Below are 25016 nucleotides of genomic sequence, written 5' to 3'. Positions count from 1 at the left end.
AATGACATTCACTTCATGCAGTTTCTTTCAGAATGTTAGGGTGTTTTAAGTTAACCATAATCTTAAATACTGACATTTTAATTGGACTTTTAGTTTTTCAAAACAAGGCTATGCTTTCTTTGAATAAAAAGGGCATCATGAATATAAAATATTATTGCCGAAGTGTTAAAGTAGTGTACTGCAGCTCCTGTTTGATAGTGGGCCTCCAGTAAACTGAGCTTAAAACACTTCACTACCTCATGTTAAACACTACTGGTAAGCTTTGGAATTATTCCTCCAGGGCTCCCCCTACAGTTGCAGTGTTCAATTTTACAGCACTGTCCTAAAATCAAGGGGCTGGAGGGTGAGGGTTCCTACCCTCCTCCAAAAGATACATAGTACAGTGTCTGCAATGCTGAGCCTGGAGTAGCAAAGACAGAGGCTCTATTCTCTACTACAGGTGAAGCATCACACGAGTTCTACCCAGTGTTCCTTTATGATAATTAAAGAATACAGTGATATTTTAACAGTGCTGTATCTACAATTATCTTTTTGTCAACACAATCCAGTAATGTTGCCTACTTAATGTAGTACTAATGGTGAATGTAAATATAAAACCTGCATAATGTCCTGTTTTAAAGTTGCTGAGCAGCATTGTTCTGTGTAATATTACAGAACAGGTGTTAAATAGCTGTAGAACAGAAGTATCACTGGTTCTCAGGGTACCCATTAATGTCACAGAAACTTACATGGTGCCGTCGCCAAGTTCCTCATACAGATTGCTGGTTGCTACACCACCGGGTTTGCCAGCTGGGAGAGCCATTTGGATCCTGGCAGTTTTGGCACACTCAGCCTGCCGCCTTTATTAGATGAATTCAACAAGTTGCACAAAGTTATGGCATCAGCTTATCTTCACAGCAAGGGCCAATAAATTATATATGCACTCATAAATAAATAACACAAACTGCAGCCAAGTCTTAAAGAACCTGTTTCATGAGCACATTTCTTATTTATCATCTTAGAGCAGACCGACTATTATTTATGGTTATTTATGATTATTATACAATTCAGCATGGAGTCTATAATGTATTTAATATAATAATGTAAATAAATAAATAACAAACAAACACAAACCAATAATGCATTTAAACTTTCATGCACAGCCTGGTACTTACTCTTTAAATCTGCAGATGCATCATGGGGGAAAAGAAACAGAAAAATATTTTTAAAAATCACATATTATTCATAATTCTAAACTATAAAATTCTATATTACAGCAAGCCATAACGTTATTGCAAGCCTATACCATCTACACAACCTATAGCCTAAATTGACAAAACCTCTTAACTACAAAACTGGACGATGCTTTCAACCATGTGCGTGTGATTTTGTTTAGCATGTAGCAAAATATTGACTTTTTCTGTTTAAAAGGTTTGTTCAGAAAATAAGATGCTAGCTTTAACATCAAAATCCCCAGGCTAAAGTAAAGCGCTGTAGCTCACAGCATGGATCTCCTTGCTAGATTCTCTGAGGGCTCACTAAAGGCAACAGTTCATGAAGTAACCAGACCTTCATGAAGGTGGTCTAATTCGAGCTATGAAGCTGACAAAATGAACCATCACCACATATTTTTTTTGTGAGTTTTAGTGCGTTAGCTTGTTTTAGGTTAATTTGTGTAAGGACTTTTATGTTGACAAGCCTGAAAATGAGTGAAGTGGAGCATTGTCTTTATCAATAGCCTACATTTAGCAAAAAATTATTACCTACGTAGCAAACGAATATCAGAATAGTCGAATATTCAGGTCCAACACTAAGCATTGACATTATAAGCAATGACATTGAGTGTTGAACACAGAGTACGATTTTTAATTTATTTTTATTGTGTGTTTTTTTTTTTTACCCAAGGACACAACAGTAGCTGTTTTTTAATAACACTGTTCTTTCAGAAACTAAGCTTAGGATTTCTTAATATGGACATGACAAGACTTCAGAATGACTATGCACTACTTCAGTGGATCATTCTAAAGCACAATGCATGACTGTTATTTTTTTAATGGCCTAGCTGAAGCAGGCCCCTAGTAATTTCTTCTCTTCACCTTCTTGCTGTTATTCTTTATTACCGCTTGCTCGTAAAGAGATGACTCTTACAGGAGGACTCTTATCTCTTCTGTTCCAACCTCTCCTGCTCTCTATGATTGTTGCCCCTGCCATTCACATTTGTTGAACGAAGCAACAGCCAGACTCTCTGGTTTGTGGCAGTAATTAATCTGCTTTCACACTAAATAAACAGAAGACAGGCTGGCTCTCTATGCTGTTACCATGGTGAATTTTAGAGAAAGGTCTATACATGCCTAGCATTAAGGATCTTCTTGAAGCTGCGTCTGCAGTGGTATATTTCTATCTATGCTACATGCCACTATCATTTCACTGAGTGGATAGGTAGAAAATAAATCACTTTCAAGCCATTAAAGTATTTAAGGTGTCACTGAGAAATGTATTCAAACCTAGAGAAGATTTCAGTAAGTGAAATGCTTGTCATTTGCTTGATACACTCTTACTTAGCATCTTTAACCAAAGTTGCTAATGTAATACTGCCTAGCAAATAGACACTACCGGTACCATGTCCTCTTTTTATTACTAACTGAAATAATTCTTACAAGCCTATAATTCATTTGTTTTATCTGCCTTTGGTTTAAGTATGTGAATAGTGGTCTGCTCTGAGTATTTGCCAGCTGTTTTCATGCACAGGAACTCACTGAAACAATGGCTAACTCATTACTTGTCTATATTGATGATGTTTAAAAATTGATTAATTAATGCTGTAACCTCACAAACATTTGTAGCTTTAATAATCAGCTGAGTAAGTCCAAGTTAACATCTTTTTTCTAGCCACATATAAAGTGGAATGTTACATCTTTATAGCTATTTAAGTTGCGCTTTTTGGTATCACTTTCTATGTATACCATGTCTATTAAAAATTATCCCCATAAAAATTACTTTAAATATTAATTTAAATATAATGCATTATAAGCTGTGCTCATAACATATTCTTGAATTCTACATCTAATAAATTCCATTAACAACACAAAATAAAACATTTTTTACTATAATGTTTATAATACTTACTGTTAAAGCTTACTGTAAAGTTATGCACACGTACATAGTTTCAGACTCAGTATTCAGAGGAAGTATTGTATATCCCTTTTCTTAATTAAGCATATGAATTGTTTTTAATATTAATAATGAATAACATTAGAAACTATTTTTTGTTTCTTGATCAGGCTGGACTCACTGTTTGTAGGTGACGATGACAATGAGGATGGCAGGGATGCAGCAGATGATGATGATAATGGCCAAGGCCAGTAGGGCTCCCTCTGTATAGCCTACAGACTGGACGGCTTTCTTCACGTTCTGGACAACGTCGGGAGTTCGAATCTCCAGGATGCGTCCACCTTGGCCCAGGTAGGGCTGGAACTCCTTGTTGATGTCCAGTAATTTTCCATCCAGAAACCTGGTGGAGCAGGAACAGAACAAATTCTGCTGATCTCCACTACAGCTGTAAATAATATACATAAATAAATAAATAAATAAATCCTTTACAGTGAGCAAAATTTAACAGCCATTTTTCTGTTAAGTTAATTATACATTTATTTTAATTTGCTGAGTTTAATATTTGGAAAAATAAAATCTGCCATAATTTTTCTATATTAATTTGTTAAATTACAATGTACTAATTGTGAGTATGTCGATATAGTTTTTCATTTTAAATGGACCCAAACAGGTTATTAAAACATACTTTTACAAATATTCATTCATTCATTATCTGTAACTGCTTCTCCAATTCAGGGCTGGAGGGGACACCCTGGAGGGGGCACCAGTCCTTCACAGGGAGACACACACTCACACATTCACTCACACACTCACACCTACGGACACTTTTGAGTCACCAATCTACTTGCCAATGTGTGTTTTTGGACCGTGGGAGGAAACTGGAGCACCAGGAGGAAACCCATGCAGACACACGGAGAACACACCACACTCCTCACAGACAGTCACTCGGAGGAAACCCACGCAGACACAGGGAGAACACACCACACTCCTCACAGACAGTCACCCGGAGGAAACCCACGCAGACACAGGGAGAACACACCACACTCCTCACAGACAGTCACCCGGAGGAAACCCACGCAGACACAGGGAGAAAACACCACACTCCTCACAGACAGTCACCCGGAGGAAACCCACGCAGACACAGCGAGAACACACCACACTCCTCACAGACAGTCACCCGGAGGAAACCCACGCAGACACAGGGAGAACACACCACACTCCTCACAGACAGTCACCCGGAGGAAACCCACGCAGACACAGGGAGAACACACAACACTCCTCACAGACAGTCACCCAGAGCGGGACATGAACATTTTACAAATACTAATATCATTTATTTTAACAAAATAAACTCTAATGTAAAACACATTCTTAAAACTTGATTTGAAACTTACTTACCATCTTCACCAAATATTACTTTGTAATTTTTAGACCATTTGTGACCTTAGCTCATTAATAACATTGTGTTTTTATTCCCCAAGAAAAATGTTTGTCTCCTCTCATAAATAGTTCCTGACTAGTAGTTACTGACATCATGGAAAGGCACAGCCAGTGGGTCTAAGGGAAGGTTGAGTTTACATGTCATTTGGTGAATGCTAACTGAGCATATTTTTGCGAAGCCAGCGTAAGCCATGGCAATGTTGGATGTGGGAGCCAGCTAATTACTGTCACAAGTGAAACATTCTTGTTATGGATTAACTAAAAAGTCTTAAAGCCTTTGCATGAGAAAACATCCCAGGCCTGGAATCACACTCCTCAACATGACAACAAATACACTGTAGGCAGGAACAACAATGTACACAAAGTTGTTTGTGTACATATTCACAATTTTAGCAATTGTGTGGAGGCTATGATAAATGGCACTTGTGCCAGCACTGGGACTTTTGTTCACATGTGCAGTAGAGCTGAATAATTATATAACATCATCAATAATACTGACAATAAAAGATTATTAATATTTCTGTAGCTTTTTTGTTCACATTTTTAGGGTTGACCCACACAGAGTCAGTCACTGATGTAACCTGAAGAGGGCAATAGTTCAACACCATTTTACTGACAGTGGGGTTAAATATATATGTGTGTAAATATATATATATATATATATATATATATATATATATATATATATATATTTGTAGTTGAACCACTTATTGCTTTACTGACATAAGTAGTCAACTACCAAAATCTTAATTTGTCAAAACCCTATCTTGCAGCCTATTATTAAGTTTCATAGCTCAGTTTTACAGAAGAAAAACTCCATAGCAACAGTGCCTCTGGAAGTAAGGATGTAGTTAGGTAAGGTTGCGAAGTTTGGGGGATAGGGATAGGTCTTCAGGGAAGTGCTTTCAGCTTTCACTCTTTGTCAGAAGGTTGAATGGCATAACTGGGGCTGCTGTCACGAGAGGGTACAACTGCAAGCAGAACCTCTGCAATGCTGGAAGTAAATGCCAACCTCCAGCCGGTTGCAGTTCCAAACAGAAGTCAAGAGAAGGTTAGGCCAAAAGCTGAGCAGAAAAGAAATGAGCTCACTTGAACAGCTCCTGTCGGGAGAGAGCCCTGTTGGTCATGGGGTCAATGGCGTACACCATGAGGTCAGATTTGGTGTAGTCCTCTTGCTCGTAAGTATCTCCGTATCGACGCGGCCCGATGGACTCCACCACCACTTTGCCATCTGGAATCTGGTCTTGCACATAGCGCTCTAGAATCCTGCAGAAAGAGAGAGCGAGAACAGTTGACTGACATCTCCCTGCATATATACTAATACCTGAGTAAAAACACTAAACGATCACTGGATTAGGAATGGTACCTTGTACCATTTTATCAGCTCCACTGACCATACAGGATCACTTTGTAGTTCTAGAATGACAGTGTGTAGTCCACCTGTTTGTTTCATATCTCCATTTCACCCTGCTCTTCAATGGTCGGGAGCTTCACAGAGCAGGTATGACCTGGGTGCTAGATCTCTTTCAGTGCTGCAGTGACATTGATGTGGTGGTGGTTTCGATTGGATCAGACACAGCAGTGCTGCTCGAGTTTTTAAACACAGTGTCGGCTCACTGTCCACTCTGTTGGTCCACTTTGTAGGGGTAAAGTCAGAGACAACAGATCATCGGTTGCTGCACAGTGTGTTGATTGTCCTCTAGTCCTTCATCAGTGGACACAGGATTCCACCCACAGGACACTTCTGGCTGGATATTTCTGGTTGATGGACAATTCTCAGTCCAGCAGTGATAGTGAGGGGTTTAAAAACTCCAGCAGCACTGCTATGTCTAAACCTTCTGCAGCAACACAACACACACTAACACATCACCACCATGTCAGTGTCACTGCAGTGCTGAGAACGATCCACCACACAAATCATACCTGCTCATACCTACAACAGAAGCAGGTGGAGTACAGTCTGCAATTGTAGAACTACAAAGTGCTTCTGTATTGGTCAGTGGCGCTGATAAAATTAACTTTGAGTGTAATACAAACACAGGGTGTTCTTAATCCAGTGATCATTTAGTGTAATATATATATAAACTCACTCAGGCTGCTCCGTTATCTCTTGTTTTAAGATGATATTAGCTTTCTACTTTGCATTTGTTAGTTGGCTGTTTGTTGTATTATAGTTCTCCTGAGTGCACTGTCTAGTATAGTTTCAATTACTTATATTGCTACATCAACATTTTGCATTTAAATTATACTTTAAGTCTATGTACTTCTAAGATAAAACAGTTTTATAGCATTGCAGCGAGAAGAAATAATTTGGTTTGTTACAAAAACCATGAAATTTGAACATTTGGGAAATGGTTCCTATTGGTACTGTGTGACACTGGCTCCATTTGGATGAGGATTTTAGTAATACACCAATGAGCTGACATTGGTGCAGAGTGCAGTGGATAATTAAATGCAGATCCATATGATCTTTGTTTGGTTCCTACATATTAACCCTAGCCACCTGTGAGCTGGTCATATGACCCTATTGAAACATTGTTTGTTTTTTTTATTAAAACTTTATCTGTTTCATGTCAGCGCATGCTTTTGCTTTATTGCTATTCAGAGAAATACCTTCTCACATGTGTTTTGCTAAGTCTTATTCTATACAGTGGGTAGGTCTCTGTTGAAAAAGTCTAACCGTCTATGCACGCCAGAATCCCTTTGTTTTTAACAGGTCTCCTGTACAGACAACATTTATAGCATCTGAGGCACAACAAACACAGGCTTTAATGGAGTATTTTATGATTGAGGAAAACTTAAATACAGAACACATGCTTTTTTTTAATAGCCCACTCACACTGGCTGCAATTTGATGGTTGGTGCAGTGTGGACTCAAAGCTCTATAAATTTTCAGTGCAAAGCAGTAAACAACAGTTATATTAAAAATAAATGGATGAGATGTGCAAAACAAAAAATGAAATTAAACCCAAAATTAGAACCCAAAAGTCCATAGTAGATTACTGCCAGTGGAAAGAACTGCCACTAGCACTCCAAACACCAGAGGTCCTCACTGTCTTCAAAAGCAGACTAAGGATTCATTCTCTCTCTCTCTCTCTCTCTCTCTCCCGTCTTTAAGTAATCACTAATTCTTTCCTTATTAAAACATTCTTTCTCTAGCATCAACATTATTGTTGTTTGGTATATTTATTGTGTATTTTCATGTATCAGCATTGACTCCTGGATCTAGCAGTGTCTTACCTCAAGGGTATAAAACTCAGACCTAATTGTTTTGGCTAAGTTGCATTCTTTTAATATATGAAAAAAAATACTGTTTTATGTGGCTGTGGATAAGGAGGATGTCAAGCCAATGTCATTAAGAAGATAACCAAAGTAATGTGATTTTTTTTATCTCCTTGGTTAATGTTACAAACCTGTGCCCGGGTACATAAAACACCTTAAGGTTTATACTTAAAGGAAAAACCTAAGTGAAGGTTATCCATTAGCCAAGGGAGTTACTTAAGTGTGTTGCATAAAACCCCTCAGACGTTTCACTTAACTAAGGGAGAACCGTAACGGATTTACTGCAGTGACTGAGGTTTTTGTTGCAGGAAAGTTCCACTGTTTCCATGACGACAACTTAGCAACAAATACACAAACACTGAATACCTTTAGATTTAAAAAAAAAAAAAAAGACAAAAAAGGAAAATAATGGGGAAAACAAAAAACAAACTGGAAAAGTATGTTCTCTGGAAAAATACAATAAAAGAAAAAAATTAAAGAAATTGAATTTAAAAGATCAACTTCAATCCAACACTAACTGCAGGGAAAAAACTTTTTTAAAAAAGTTTTTTAATCTGGCAGTCCAAATATATTAGTAGTCTAATTAAGGTTTTAAGGATTATTTGAAGTGCATTAATTTAATGAGGAATCCAAAAAAAAAAAAGCAGTTTTTTTAAGGCAAATTTTTTGTAATATGGTGTTTATATATTGGCAGTCTATGGTTTTAAGGTGTATTTGAAGTGGTCATTTATTTGAGGTGAAAGTCTAAATAAAATTAGCATTTTTTGAATGTGGAATTTTTATTAATGTGGCAGACAAAATATATTTTTTTAAACTGGCGGTATTTTAAAGTTAGTATTAGATTGATTGTTTTACAAATTTAACCTCATAGCTATTAAGCTGTACATAAGCTAATGTTGCAACTATGTTAGTAATATGTGACAAGCCAAATTCAAAGTTTGTTCACAAATTCATTAAATCTGTACTTTGTTAATAACTGTTCTTCACTCAGAGGGTCTTGAGGATTTTCTCTGTCTAGAAAAACTCTCCTAGGTACACGATCATCTTCAAAAACCTTAAAAAATGCAGCCACATTCTCCATCTTCTGAGTGTTAAGGTGAGGTTTTGCATCCCTTAAATAATTCTAAGGGAACTGAGAGTTAAGGAACTTTATGCAACACTTAACAGTTTTTAAGGGGTTACTTAAGGGACACTCAATACTTAAGGGAACATTTAAGGTTATGACAATTTCCCTTAAAAAAGACCTTAGGTACTGCTTATTTTTTCTGCAACACACTTAACTTTAAAGGAATTTAAGGGAAATCTTAATGTAAAATTTCACTTTTTTATGCAACCAGCCACTGGTCTTTTTATCCATACCTTTCAAAACAACGAGTTCTGAACACCACACTCAAAAGACACTTACCATGGAATAGATGGTAATGATTAGGGCTTGCAGCATCAGAACGCACAGGAAAAGCTGCTAATTAGCCCAATCGCAGAGGACAGCAATCAGAGCAGCAATTACACCATCTAAATATACCTTGATCCTCCAGGTCAAACGCGCACCTTAGCTAACACACTCATTCATAAGAAGGTAGCTACAAGAAAAGACTGGCACAAAGTAAATGAGACACTATGTTCAAAGTCCTTTTCTTCTGGAGTAAGTCTACATCAGCACAGGGCTAGGGCTTAGTGCTGGGCGATATGACCACAAACCAATATCACAATTAATTAAACATGTAATTAAACAATGAATTTTACCAATATTTTAGCTAGTTGTGCTGTTCTGTTCTCTGGTCTCTCAAGCCTGAGGCTGTCATGTTAATTTGTTGGAAAACATTGGTATTATTATATTTTTGATTTATTCATTTAGAATATGTAAACATTTTTATATTATATTTCAAATGTATGAATATTCTTAATACATACATTTTTGCTAAAAGTTCATTGCTCTTTAAAGGAGTGTAAATGCATTATTACTCCATTAGATCAGTGGCAAAAAATGGTCTTAACACGACAATATTATTGTTTATTGTTTACAAGGCTATTGTTACAGGCTTAACTGTTTGCATACATTTTCGTGGTTAAAAACTTTTGCTACTTTAAATTGTCCCAAATAAAACTTTTGGAATATATTTACATTTCAGCTGTTGTGATTGTATATTTTCACACTGCAATTTTGATTACAAAAACAATTTATGCTTCAGCCCTACAGTCATCTCAGAGCAGACAGCTATTCTCATCCAATTACCCACTGTGCTGTGGAGGATTCATGTACATGGCTGGGCAGGATGAATGTCTTGGTGTGTGTGTGTGTGTGTGTACAGAGAGCGAAAGGAGCTTCAGATGTACTACAGCCATGGCTAGGTTGCACTGTGCTTGTGTGGGGTGTAATGGAATAAGGACCAGATCAATAGATATCCTCCAGGGACAACAGCAAGTTGGCACCCAGCTGAGGAACACAGCCATGACTAAATGGAAGAAGCATCCTGGGACTGAGACATGCCAAACTGGCCCAAGTTAATAAGTTAATCAATCAAACAGGGCAGAGAAAACATGAGCCTTGTTCTGTCTGTTACACATTCCCACTACCAAAGCCAAAAATGTGGACCCACCTTGCCAACAAGGAGTTTTATCTATTTATCTATTAAGAGGTCTTGTATTGAATTTAGGCTATGTCTTGCATTTCTCTCTTTCTGGCAGTATGGTGGTGCAACAGGTAGTGTCGCCGTCACATAGCTCCAGGGTCCTGTGGTTGAGTATTTAACAGGATGACGTTAAAAACCAAGCACACCAGTGTTTTTCTTGTGAAATTCCCAAAAAGTTGGATCCAAAATGGCCACCATGGTCACCACTCATCGTGAAAAGTTTCCCCCCTCCCATATACTAATGTGCCACAAACAGGAAGATAATATCACCAACCATTCCCATTATATTAAAGTGTATCCATATAAATGGCCCACCCTGTTTTATATTGCAGTCTGTGTTTACATATCTAATCTATGCCAAATGATTTTTTAAAAATATCAATAGATCCAATTTATTCCTGAATATAGCCATAGTAAAAGCCTACAAACACACATGCAAATGTGGCCAAAAAATGTAACAATGTAAATAATGGGAAACATGGTTAGATTTTTGAATTATGATAATTATTTAAGATATAATATTGTGATACTAATACCAAATGAATAGATATCACCAACCCCCACCCTTCCACAGCAATTCACAGCCTGATGTTGGTCCAGTGCCTTTTGCTGTATTTCCCTGGCACTCTTCCAATCACCTCCCCTCAGCCCCTTTCCAGGCAACTGCCAAGACTGAAAACATAGCGATCACATTGCGGGGGTGCTGAGTGCTTAGCCTGTAGCCATTAGCAGAACAGACAGTTTCCCCCCTGACTGTTCTCTTTGAAGCCGGCAGCCGCTCTTTTTTTTTTTTCGCACTCTTCTTCAGGCGGACGCCCCGCAGCAGGGGGCCTGATAGAATCAAACGACTCACTGATTCGTTCTCCAGTGCAAACATTTGCGCCACACCCACACACCCTGAGGGTCCGGAGCGCTCCCACTCCTTTATTTCGATATTACAGCTTCAATCTGCCTGTGGCTGACTGAAATGACTTCATTTGAGGCAGAGAGTAATAACTCCAGTCATTCATCTTTGTCTGAGCAATTGGAGGTGGTGCGTGAGAAGGTCATTACCCAATCAGCTGCTCCTTATTCTGCTCCACCAATGTGGGGGGGACATTAGACACCACCACCTGCATGTCCAATTGGTTGACCACAGACACCTGTGAAGGGAAACAGAAGGTGAATTGCTTAATTAACTGCACAAGAGAGCAATATTCACTTCATCAGAAATCTGGGGACACATTTTCTTCTTTTCATTTTTTCTTTTTTTCTTTCTTTCTTTCTTTCTTTATTTCTTTCTTTATTTAAAGGGGAACACCATTTTTTTTATTTCTACATTATTCAAATATTAAAATGGGATCACAGTAATTCAGTTTTTCTTGTTTAATTCTCTTGCTCTTTTGTCATGTTATGGTTGGTGTGTAATATTTAAAGATGTAAGAGATTGTGATCGTAGCATATTATTAAAACACTGTATTAATATTATTTTTCACAATATTGATACATCACTATAAAAATATTTAGTCTCTAAGATTCTCTACAGTACACCTCTGCACAGCAAACAAATTTGAACAATTGACAAAATCATGTAGGAATTTAAAAAATATACAAATCTGTAAAATTCCCTGAAGTAAGAGAACACACCTAAAAACATTTGCTATAATTATGGTTATGTTTGTAATAAAAAAAGAAACCCTGCATGTATTTTAATAAAAAACACATTTGATTATTGAGTCCTTGGTTTGGACTAAAAATATTGAAATCCCAAATTAACAATGCCAAGGTAAAGATAATGTTCTTGGGTTATGTAGATACAGATCCCTTATTAAGATTTCACAAGCTGACATTAAAGATTCAATTGTCAAATTAACCACAAACAAAACTGGAGACTGACAGTGTCAACCAATCAATCAGTTACATCTGTATGAGTTACAGCCAATCAGTGAAAAGAGTATCTTTGTACAATTTCAGAAAGTTCTAGATACATCACTGAGTGTCTATAGTAGTTTTATGGCCCGTCTCAAAACCTAGTCATGGTCTATGTAAAAATAATATGTGCGCTCCAAGCAAGTGGGCTCCATCAATTCTTATACCTTAAATATGCTTCTCTGAGATCTCTATATTTTTTTAATTTTAAGAGAATATTGAATGCCTCCTCAGGCTCTGAGGCAGAGCGTTGAGACTTCTATTATGAAGAAGACTGAAATTGTTTAATGTTGTTTTCCCCCCTCAGTGTTAATATGAAAGTTTACCTCAAAAAAAAAAAAAAAAGCTTTAAGAGTAGCAAGAAATTATCATCTACTTTAAATTTTGATAAAAACGCAGGAGCAGAATGCATGGCACTAAATTCTGAGGAGACTGTGAGAGCTAATGTGAAGTGATGACATGTGAGGTGATTCTGAGCTGAGGGAAGTAAACTCTGAGGTGATTGTGAGAGCTGAGGGGAGCAAATGGTGGTTGCATGAAGTGAAGGGATCAAAGTGGTGGCCTTTTTGCTATTTAACCAGTGTCTCAATAATATTTTAAGGCTGGACGTATGCAGTCCAGTCTACTTAGACTGACTACTTAGCTAATAAAGGAGCTTATTTACAATGAAGACACATTCATAGTGTAACAAGGCAGCTCTAGGCCAGTCCTCCCAACTGAATGGGTCACTATAAATCTTCTATAAAGTAAACAACATGTTAAAATATCATTTACATGCTTCAAATAAAGAATGGAACAGCATCAGATGCTTGTGTTTCATCTGGAACCAATTCCATATACTATTCTCAGTATATACTCAGTGTATACTCAGTGACTCAGTGTTAGTGTTGTGCTTACATACTACTAGAATCTCCTAGGGGCATTAGTAGAAACTGTCAATGCTGGAGAGGATATTATTTTACTCCCTTTAAGTATAAATGATCCCGAAAGCTGACTGACTATTTTCTCCATTTGTGTCTGTTCATGGAATGGTTTTTATTTAGATGATGGGACATCCCATAAAGGAAATTGTTTTGGGGTGTGTGCTGCATCTGAAGCTTTAATTCAGCTTAAATAAAGCCAGCACCCTCTCGTCTAGTATTGAGTCCCACAGTCTTCATGCTGTTGCTTCATTAAGCAGCAGTTAGTAGAACTGGTTGCTGGATGCCTTAGTGTTTAATCGACCGACCACAATCACCCACAGGACTTTCCAGCTGGCATCAGCCATATGCCTGCCGGTGTCCAGTTAAGAAATGCACATTCATTTAAAATCATGGGCATGAGAACTGGCACCAGACGCTGAGTTCAGGATGGAGATTGATTTGTGTGGTTTAAACAATGTCCTCAAGTGATATAGCTCAGAAAGTAAGCTCAGAAAAAAAAAAAGAAAAAGCTGAACAGTTTTCCTGAGTGCTATAAAACGTTTCGAAATTTTCTAAATTCTTAAAAATATAAAGAAAATGTCACAGTGGTGGTACACAGTAATTTCTGTAACTTTACTTAATGAACGTAATGGTACCATATTATTTATTAATTGCAAATTTTAAAATTGCTTTGGTTTCATATGCCCTATTTTATCTCCATGACTTATATAATGTTCTTTTATTTTACACAGTTCTATAATGAAAGATTACAAATATTTACCTCTCCTTCTGGAGAATAGAATGAAAAGTACCTTTAGGGAAAACAACTGGACTTTATAACCACTGTTATACCTTTAAAGGTACATTTAAACTGATTGTAACATTAGTGACCAATAATGTATGACTCCCACCGTATAGAGTGTACAGTGTGGGAGTTCTGCTGGTACCATTCTAGATGGCAATATTTCTAATTTACTCATGTCTTCTCTGCTTCTGACAGGTTATGTCTAATTCTTCAGGTACAATGTGAAGTACAGGCAGGATAGGCTGAAATTGCAGTGAGACTACAGGGTGTTAGAACAGGGAAATACACTTTACTCAGTTATTACTTCTCAAATCAAGATACAACATCAGTTTTTCGGAAGACCGAGGGCAAAAGCACACACTGTGATGTGTAGCTGGTGTAGTGGGAAACCTGCTCTTTTCTATGCAGAATACTTAGCATTCAAAAGGTTCAAATTCCAGTTAAGGTAAGCACAGATCAGTAAGATATTATGATTAGAGTTTGATTTCCCGCTCGGGTAAAGCACGGGTCGGTAAAAACTGTTAACCAGGGTTTGATTCCCTGACTGGCTAAAACACAGGCCCCTAAGAATTGATGAATAGACAGTTCCCTGTTCTGGTAAAGTCCAGGTCAGTAAGAACTGATTTTATCAGCTGGTGAGAGATGCAGGAACTGCCTGTAAATTCCACTGTAAATGACCACTAACATTGGACATAACAGTTCAGAAATAAAACATCTTGTGCCATCTAGGAATGATCTTTGGAAATGTGAAATATCCATGACAAATTTAGTAGAAAAACTGAACTCAAATGATGAAATACCTTAAATAATATTGAGGAGAAAATAAGACAGATAAAATCCACTTGGCTTTTTCGCACATACATTACCCTCATATACTTACCGCAAAGGTTCTGGGGTTGCATCATTCAAAATTACAGCCCTTAAGCTTTATTTTATCAGCACACATTCAGACTTGCCATGAAACTACCACTAAAAAGTACTTAATAAAAAAATAAAAAATAAAAAAAACCTATGTATATGCAACATCACATAAGTTAAATGCTGGATTATTAAATCAATTGAAGTTTTAAAAATAGCATGCACAAAATGTATATCATATTTTATGTTTTGTTTTTTCCAATACACTAAACAGCTAATAAATCTGTGGCAAAAATGCCTTATTTATGGAAATGATGTCTCATTTAAATAAATGAACGAATTATCATTTAGAAAATCAACAAACGTTAATTTCTTCAATCGTTTTCTCACTTTTGCATATAAAACCTGCTCTTTTAAATAAATCAACAATCAGGGCCAGACTGGGACAGCAGCTCCAGGGATCATCTTTTCTTTGTCTATTTAAGCTGCACTAATCACACACTCACCAGCTTTACAGAGTGAGTGAGAGTGGATCATTTTTATGTATGTATTTTTACATGCTACGTCACTGTTGAAAGCCGCTATGTGTTTTCCAAATTATGGAAATGCACATAAAAGGCCCAAAATTCGCAAAACACCCAAATATAACAATTAATATTATTTTTTTTTACAGAGGGATGAGGTGGAAAATTTACAATATTAAAAAATTACGAAATGCGAAAAAGAGCGTGAGGTTCTAAATGAACAATAATGTTTCGGCTGGTTGCACACGCGGCACAGTGTGGGATTGAGTGCCGGATTGAGCCGCTGTCCCTGGGACCGCAGACTCTTAACGGACTCTCCTTCTCTTTCTCTCCTCTTCACACTTTAGAACCACTCTGTTTTCATAAGCAGTATTTTAGTGCATATGTACAGCACTGCGCAAAAGTCAGAGACCACACAAGATATATTTTCTTTCCTGTCAAAACATTAAGAGCAACTTGTATACGGCAGAAACAAGCCCCAACAAATAAACATTAAATCAGACTTTTTGATATAAAGTTTGTTTTTGATATAGATTTCTGTAAAAAAAATCTGATAAAAGAAAAACCTCACTCAAATCTCTTCATCTCCCTCGTTTAATGATCGTTTCATCTGATCACGGAACTGTCATCTGATGTTCATACACTAAATTGAAGTGGATGGAAACACGATTAATTTCTCATTTTTTCTGCCGATATGTCTTTATTTGTGAATGTTTGGATGGAAACCCTTGTGTTTTCACAAGTCGTACTGTGCTGTTGAACTCATCATAAGCGTCCAGACCAGATAACAGGTCAGGTCAACGGGAAATCCACCAGTTTTCCCAATGGTCGGTCCGGGCCTGTCTACAATCTCTCTTTCTCTCTCTCTCTCTCCACTCACCACCACTTGTGCACTGCTACTCAGACCCCGTCCGAAGTTGTCCGTGGCAATGACATCGAATCTAAAGTAGGAGCGCCTCATGTTCCTGTACATTATGGCTGTTTTAATGACCCCTGTGTAGGGCTCCACAACAAAGCTGTCCTTCCCATCTGCTGTTGGGGGAATGATGAGGCGGTAGTGCATTGCACTGTAATTCCCTGTGTCTTTATCCACGGCCTGCAAAATACACACACGCACGCACGCGCACACACACACACACACACACACACACACACACACACACACACACACATTAAAAACAATGTGTCACATACCATTACCCAAGCTTTACATATTAATATACATTTTATAATTTTTTTGTATACAATTAAACATGTATTAATTTATATATTCAAATATTCATTCATCATTAATTTTCTGTAGCTGCTTCATCCCAATCAGGATCACAGTGGGCTGAAGACTACGCAGATTCACTTGGTGCGAGGCAAGATAATTACACATTTAATAAGGTATTTAAATATTATAAATCTGGGGGGGAAAACCCTTTAAAAATATTCAATATTTCAAATATACTGGGAGGTTATTAAATAATAAATAATGTATTGCATTTATCTTTTTACGGCATTTTTCTGCAAATTATCTGCCTCAAGATACCCATTTCATGCTATTACATTTATTATAACCTCATTTTCAGTTATTTCAGAATCCTAAAAAGCTCTGGTTTAATCTAAAACAGTGTCGTCCCAGGGTCCTCCTATTTGTTCAGAATCCTAGAAAATAGATCTGAAAAAAATTCACAGTGATTGTGTCCATCCTTCCTATGCTAGAAAGACCACCCAGTGAGTGCTATGGGTGTGAAAGGATGTGGAGCTGTGTAGAAATGGGCACTTAGGAAATGGACTGGCTGCCCTATAGTGTTTGGGATTACCTTGATTGCAGGAAGGCAAATTTGCGAAACCAATTTTAAGACTGAACTTCAAAGCTTTGAACTTTGTAGATTTCTTTAATAATATTAAAGCAGATCTCCATTAAAGAGAAGAAGACATGACAATGACAAACCATCAAATCATGCAAGTATCTGTTTGCTTTCTGTTTTATTCCCCTTTATTTCCCCTGATGCTGACATATGAACACTGTTTACCTAGTGACTCTATTGACAAGATATTAATGAAGACCCATGGCTTTGCATAGTACTGTGCACATTATACATTTTTTACAATTATCCAGAACAAAACTAGCTTTATATTTTTGAAAACAGTGCTTTCACAAAACAAGCAAACAGGGACAGTGACCAGGTGCTGAAGCCTGTCCTGGAGTTCACACTTTCAACATGAGGGAGAGGAACATCTATGAGATTATGTTATTTTGCTTATAATCCTATTAAAGCAGACATGTATCAACTAGCAAGCAGAGACATTTCTAATACATCCTCTAATTGACATTCTCCTGCAGTTGGTCCAGGGTGTCCTGGCGGGTCCCATGGCTCAGGAGATAAAGCTGAGTGGTGATTGGATTTTATTTTACAGCCACAGAGTGGGATATAGGTACAAATTGATGGCATCAATTGATTGCCTCTATGGTGCAGGATTGATTGAGGAAATTCCTGTGAAACTGAGTTAGCAACATGTCTGTCAAGTTGTCTTTATATCAGCAGAGTAGAGTCATTTAAAAATGTGTTTAACATTTATAATTTGTAGATCCTTGCAGATCCAGTGTTTCATTTGTATTAATGGGAGGTATTTCCACTCTTTGCCTCAATAAACTCTTACATCAGATTCTGGAACACTGTTGTGAGGGTTTGATGACATTCAAACATGAAAGGATGTTAAGGTCAAGTACTGATCTTGGATGATTATTTCTGGATCACAGCATGCCAACGTGACACAACGGTGGCGTAACCGTATTAAGATTGAAGCTCTATCACTCCAGAGAATTTTAGCCCACACTTAGCATTAGGCATGGTGACTTAAGGGCAGGGTGGGAAATTAGCACCCACCACTTGCCTAAGTGTGGGACAGGAGAGGCAGAGAGTATCTAGATTAGTAACGCAAAAAAGCTGCATGCTGACTAATCAGAAGTGCTATGCTCCAGACATGCTCATCAATCAGAAGAAAACATTACATTAGCAACTTTATTGTGGAAGTTTTTAAATCACAAGGCAATGGCAAAAACTTATCAGCAATAAGTTAATCTTTATGAAAAGGGCTAAGGAGACACCATATGGAAACAAACACCACAAAAACTATTATTTAGAATTTATATATTTATAATTAAGAACAGCTGAACTAGTTGTCTCTTCTGTGGCTGTATGACAACCAGTTTGCTTGTGTTTCAGCCGTGGGCACTGTATTGAGTTGGACTGCTCCTTTGTGCTGTCACTGCATGCTAATTCTTCATTTTTGCCCCCAATCTGGCGATGTATTTTTATATAAGAAAACTAAAAGAAAATAGAAATATATGCCATTGACAGCTGAAATTGTGATATATTGTGGCTGTTCTTCTCGAGGTTAGATTGTTAATGAACAATAGTCTACCTACAATAGCCACGGGAAGAGGTGGCGTGCACTGCGCAGCTGCTCTGCACGACCTTTAAAGCCTTGCAGTGTCACAGTGTCATGAACCAAACTTTGAAACTGAAAAGTGAAAAGTGTAGATATACTGATGTTTTTATACTGTCTAGAAAGTTGCTATTTCATACCACTTTAAAAAATGATGTAGTTATTTGTAAGTGCTAAATTGATTAAAACACTGTATTCACACCAAAACACTAACACCGGCATATTTTAAGTTTTTATTAAACACTTTAAACAGTGAAGAAGTTACAGGCACCTGGACAAAACTACTGCATCATTTAAGGTGACAAAATCTGCAAGCTGGAGAAAGAAAAGCTATGTTTGCTTCTTTTTGTTCTATTCCACCTCAAGGACTGCAGCTGTTACCGAATCAGATAAATGCATGTGCTGGGCGGAGCCCTTAAACGGTTTATTCTGAAAGGGACGGAAACCAGCAAGAATAGAGCTGGTGATATTGTTTTACGTGAGAGTGATTTTGTGCAAAGAACTTTTTTTTGTATGGACCATAGACCTATTCTAACTTGTTTAATAAGATATATAGGTAAGGTATAATAAGGTATAATATCTCCCCTTAAATGTCTGAAGTGTGCGCTCCTTAAATAACTGCATTCACTTATTAGAGAGCACAGGGGACAAATAAGGCTTCAACAGGCCTTGTCTTCTTTCAAGAACAGTTGATGACATCAATACTAAGTACTAGAGCATGGAACAATGTGTCTGCTCCAAGAACAAAGAATTCGTTTTATAGCCAGAATAATTATCCTGTGGAATTACATGCATTGCTTTTTATCTCCATCTCCTCTTTCAGAATTGATGGACCAAGAAACAGCTGCCCCCAACAATAAACTATTTAAAGTGGGATTCGAAAGTAGATTAGTCTAATCTATAAGCTGTGAAGCTGCTTGAGGAAAGAGCCAATGCAGGAGACACTACCAACACTCAGTTATTAGGTCTGGACAGGGAACAATATTGAACTGTTTCTGACCTCTACAGCCTTCCAATATTGAACAAACTTACAATAATTTACACGTTTGACTTCACAATAACTAATTTACCATCAAAATAAATAAGTAAAAAACAAACAAACAAAAAACACACGTATGAATTATTTTGTCATTAGAGTTGTTAGTTCGGCTAATGCACATCTCAGGGTTGTTTGTTTTTACCTGAAGTTAGTTTTACAAACTGGAAATGTGAGACATGGAAAAATGCATAAAGGAGTCAAAACAGCACCAGAAATTCCTCCACTGCACAATCTAGAGTAGCTGCGCTACAAAAATAAGGCATTAGGAGGTCTGTCCTCAGTTCATTGTTGGTTTTTAACACACTCTGTTCCCTCATGGTGCAATTATTCTTACATCCTGGGACTTCATGCCCTGTTTGTTTGGTTATTTAGATGCTTTAGGTTTGTATTACTTTCACACTTGAACCACACCAGAGTTCGTTTAGAAAGTTCATTGAGACCCTACTACTCAGGTGGTCTTGGTCTGCTTGTTAGATGCACACCAAAGTTTGAAACGGAGCGTTCACATTAACTGTAAAAAACCAGCTTTCATTTTAATTGAACCAAAACTGACAAGTCTGAACACACCCTAATAGTGAGATCTGAAAGAGACCTGGTGTTGCATCTACCTCCATCACACAATGATACATCAATCCCCACTCTAGATCTCTGTGTCCTTTGTTTCACTTTGAGAAGAAAACTCAACACTACGCGTGTGAAAGAAAGAGGAACTTTCAAGACGTTTGCACAGAGAAAACCAAGATCATAAGTAGCTGCTGCTCCAGAGCCCAGACTTAAACATCACTTTTTTTTGTTTGGGTTTACTTGGATCAAGGGAAACTGTTCTAAAAAATTTAGACTTTCAGATTTCTTTGAAGCAAAAAGCAAAAAACAAAAGCTGTAACAAAGATAAAGGGTGGACATGTTAATTACTTCAAATATTTGATATCAAATTTGGTTGCTGAAGCTTTTGAGCAGTATCAGTACCTTTTTTCTACAATTCTTCCTCATGTTGAATATAAATAATTTGTCAAAAAAAAAAAGTGTTTTGACTGTAATGGTGCGTTGTCTTTGAATTTTGCAAAATGTGGTATACCAGTGAATGCTCAGCCATGGAAAACACCAGATCTGGGCCCATTTTTTAATGCAATAAAACATAAAAAACATACTTCTGACTGTCCAAAATACACTAAGGCTGCATTCCAACTGTATATTACACACTAATTCTATACAACATATACTATAAACTATATAAAACAAATACTAAAAACTGTAAGTTTGACAGGCTAGCACACACTATATTAACATACTACACTACAAACTTACTAACAGGACAAGATGAACTGTTGCTATGACAATGCACGTCATATGAAGCTGTAGCTTCTACATTGTTTGCCAAATTTTACAAAGGCTGAAACTCAAATATCTCCCCACATACTTCATAGTGCACAGTGTAGGTCATAAAATATTGTTTTATCACTAGAACTATACATGTTAAGTGTTACATAATAAAACCATTTATATTCATTTCCCTTTGCCTACCATTTTGTGCTGTAGTATTATTCGTTTTATAACTTGTATAACTAAGTATAATATGCAGGGCACTATTTAGGCAAAATTTTCCAAAGTAAGCAACTGGAATGCAGCTTAAAGGCATTTCACCATTCGTTAGCGCTCCGGTCTGTTTATGCACTTGAAACCAGTTAAATGTATTTACGAAAAACACTAGTGTCAGTAACGAGTAAAATAACAAAATGGCTTGGTCAGACATGCTAGGCTTCCTCTCTCTGCTCACAGCAAAGAAACAACAAAGAACATTCCAAATGTTGAAAATCATAAAAACAGATGGAGATATGGCTTTATTCCTGCTCCTTATGTGGGTAATATTAATTTATTTTTGCTGTCTCCAATTATTTAGGTAGGAACCCACTCTAACTTGGAAGACTGCTAACTGCATGAATGTATCACAGAGCGAAAATGCTACCAATCTAAACAACTCAGGTTGCAAGTGTGTTTCTTTGGTAATTCAAACAGTGGATATAAACTTGCAAGAATTTTTTTATAAACTAGACAATTTCAACAACAGTTATTTTTCTCCTCGAATATACAGTTTCACCTTAAAAGTCTCACTGCATCTGAAAGAACTGCACTTCCCCACAATCATAGACATTGCCTTTAAGTAACAACTGTAAGTAGCTTTACAGTCTGCTATCATTTTTATTAATTATATTTGATGTTTATCTGCATATTTTGTAATATTCAGTGAAGACACGTAAACTTAAATCTCCTTAAAATTGAGAGAGCTAATGTAACACACTTGTAGATTAAAAAGCTAAGACAAACACTCTAAGCAGGAGTGACATGTCTTAAAACATTATTTCAGCAACGAATGCCACTGCAAAAATAGCTCAATTGAGTCAGGCTGACATTGGTAGCCATAATTTGCTCTAGGAGTCTTCCATAAGGAGTTTGCGCTTTGACTGAGTTGAAACTGAGTTGTCATCTCACTTTCAACTCAATTTGGCTCTAAATCACAAAATTCCGAGAATGGAACCTCTGATGTGGAATTGTGCAATGGCACTGCAAAAAAAAAGATATAAAGAGATAAGAAGAGATTACTTTATTTACCCCCCCCCCCCCAAAGAAAAAAATATGCATAAATATTTTCTGACTGGCTTTCATGAATCATTCATTCCACATTTACCTGACAGGTCATTTTGAATTGCAGGAAACATAAAAAAATAAGTCTATATTTTCAGCACAGACGTGTTTCAGACATTCTTTATGGCTTATGTTCTCAGAAAGCTTGAGCATATCTTTCAGGCCCCTGAATGCAGGCCACAAAGTGAACGCATGCAGTAAAATCGTATCTTGCGTTGTCCTTATCTGTACTGTGCTCTAAAATTTGTGTAATAAACCAAGCCAAAACAAACTTTATTCTTTACAAATATGGCAGTCTGATTACAGTGTTTGTCATGAATGTTACATTTTGTAGTGTCTTTGTATGTCTATGCTTCAATACCTGAGACGACCACAGGGAATGTTCCCCAGTCCAAGTCATACACTGTGATCCACTAATGCACATTCTTGTGAAAAAAAATGGGCCAAGACTAAAACAGCAAAACATTAAAGGAATACTACGTAATATTTTTACCTCAAATTTACAGCTTCAAATACATTGTGACGCTTCACTTATATTTAATAGAGAGAATAGCTTCTGTTGTTGCTACTCTGGGCTCAGCACTGCAGAAACTAACATTTGGAGAAAAAGTACAATGCTATAAAAATGAATTACACTAGCAAAATAAAAAAAATCTTACCTAGTGTTCCTTTAAGCTAGTGAAATTATTACTAATAGTTTCATCTAAAACACTGCAGGAACATTTGTTTCTCAGTACTGAAAAACTGAAATCTAGTGCTATTGTAAATAGTTTTCAAATTGAATAGTACAATGTAATTCTTGAGAGAGAGAGAGAGAGAGAGAGAGAAGCTGTGCAAAGTGATGTTCCGCGCTAGAGGAGAAAGCCTGCCTGATTTATGAGGATCTTTGCTGTGGCCTCTGTCTGTCGTCTGCTCTATTGACAGTTGTGGTGAGATCTGTATCTGGCAGCCTCTGCAGCCTTGGCATTTCACAGACTGCCAGCTTTGAGAGAAGCCAATCTTCCAGAACCCAGCTGGTCACACATAAGGACCACCATCCAACACATACTCTTCACACTGGAAAAGTGTCTCCAATAATAAACAGCATTCTTGCCACACTCTGAAACTTTCAGAGACACTGGAAACTGAAAAGACTCATACCCCAATTTTCTGTCTAGACAGGTACAGTCAAGGCAAGGTATTAGCATTCTGTCTTAGTGAAGACCAGAACCAATTTAGTGTGAGTTAAACAAAAAGCAGTCAAGAAACTACCAAATGAAACACTGTAGAATGTCCAAAAGCATGAGTGGAATTTCCAAGGGAGATTGTGGGGGTCATAACTTGGCCATAAAACCCCTCCAATAATTAATTCTGCTAAGATATATATGGTAATAAAATGAGAGTGAAAGATATTAGTTTTACTAATATAACAAATGATCTTATATCAAATCTTATATACACCTACCCTCAAAAATAGCTATACCCAGAAGGAATCAACTAATGATTCAAATTATCTCGGTACCATCTTTCTCCATTCTGAGTCATGCTGTTGTGTCGGTAGCACCATTTGCAAGAGAAGCATGCCACAGAGAAGTGTTTGAAAGCAATTCCAACAATTGGAAGAGTTGGAGAGGGGTTCTGGGACATAGGTAGTTCTTATCGTTGTATTGCGCGTCATACTAGTTGTGTGGATCACATCAACCATCGTGACGGACTGTCATGGAGTCACTCTGGCATGTTGCGTTCGCCATACTGAGAGACACTACTTCTGTAGGTGTAGCACAATAAATATTGCACATATCAGTCTTTCACCATTTATTGTTCCTGATAACCATTATCTTCCTTCCAAATATCACTGCAATCTGACACTTCCTTCTGGGTACATGTCAGTTCTTGTTCCTGCCCTCTTATGATTTCTGTCTTGTTTCCTTCACGCCCCTTTTGGGTTCTATTCATAGGTGTTTCTTGCCAGTCTTTGTGTATTTAAATGATTTCTAATGTCTTTATGGTGTGGGTAATTTTTATGTGAATTTCCGCAAGGTGTTCATTGTTTCTAATGGTGTCTCTTATATGTAGTTTATTCTTAGTCCCTTGCCATATCTGTGATCCTTGTTAGGTTGTATTTTCCATGGTTATGGTTTGTTTCTAGTCTCATATGTTCCTCCCTGGCTCCTTGTTTACTTGTATCATAGGGCATATTTTGCTCTTTTAGTTGTAGTAAGTATTAAATTAAAGTAAAAAATTAAAGCTTGACGCTTGCAACACACTCCAAAAAAGCTGAGACCGGGGCAACATAAGAGTGCAAAGTTTACAGAATATTCACGTTTCTCTGTTTTAAAACATTCCACAATAATTGGGTAAACTGGCAACAGGTGAGTGTATCATAGACAAAGAAGGAACATCCACCAAATGCTTATTCTTTACACAAGATCGTGGATCACCAGTGTGTGCTAGATTTCATGAGAATTGTCAAACAATGTT

The 25016-nt window shown here is 37.2% G+C and overlaps 1 protein-coding gene across 10 annotated transcripts in view; it reads right to left on the bottom strand.

Annotated features, from left to right (window-relative positions):
• pcdh15b (protocadherin-related 15b) overlaps positions 1 to 25016 on the bottom strand; it is a 323490-nt gene that overhangs the window by 22354 nt on the left and 276120 nt on the right. For 8 of the 10 annotated variants that reach the window (XM_066663496.1, XM_066663499.1, XM_066663497.1 and 5 more), the window contains 4 exons: positions 16320 to 16535; positions 11496 to 11584; positions 5620 to 5796; positions 3272 to 3490 (listed from right to left, as the gene is read on the bottom strand). In XM_066663496.1, the coding sequence (XP_066519593.1) occupies positions 3272 to 3490; positions 5620 to 5796; positions 11496 to 11584; positions 16320 to 16535 (701 nt within the window). Of the gene's footprint in view, positions 1 to 728; positions 840 to 1154; positions 1164 to 3267; positions 3491 to 5619; positions 5797 to 11495; positions 11585 to 16319; positions 16536 to 25016 lie in introns of those variants that run through there. The other 2 variants (XM_066663505.1, XM_066663503.1) reach the window with 2 other exon arrangements.

Source organism: Hoplias malabaricus, chromosome 3 (assembly GCF_029633855.1).
Source record: "Hoplias malabaricus isolate fHopMal1 chromosome 3, fHopMal1.hap1, whole genome shotgun sequence".
Taxonomy (NCBI): domain Eukaryota; kingdom Metazoa; phylum Chordata; class Actinopteri; order Characiformes; family Erythrinidae; genus Hoplias; species Hoplias malabaricus.
The sequence above is the reverse complement of the archived record's forward strand: the minus strand, read 5'-3'. Positions and strand labels throughout refer to the sequence as shown.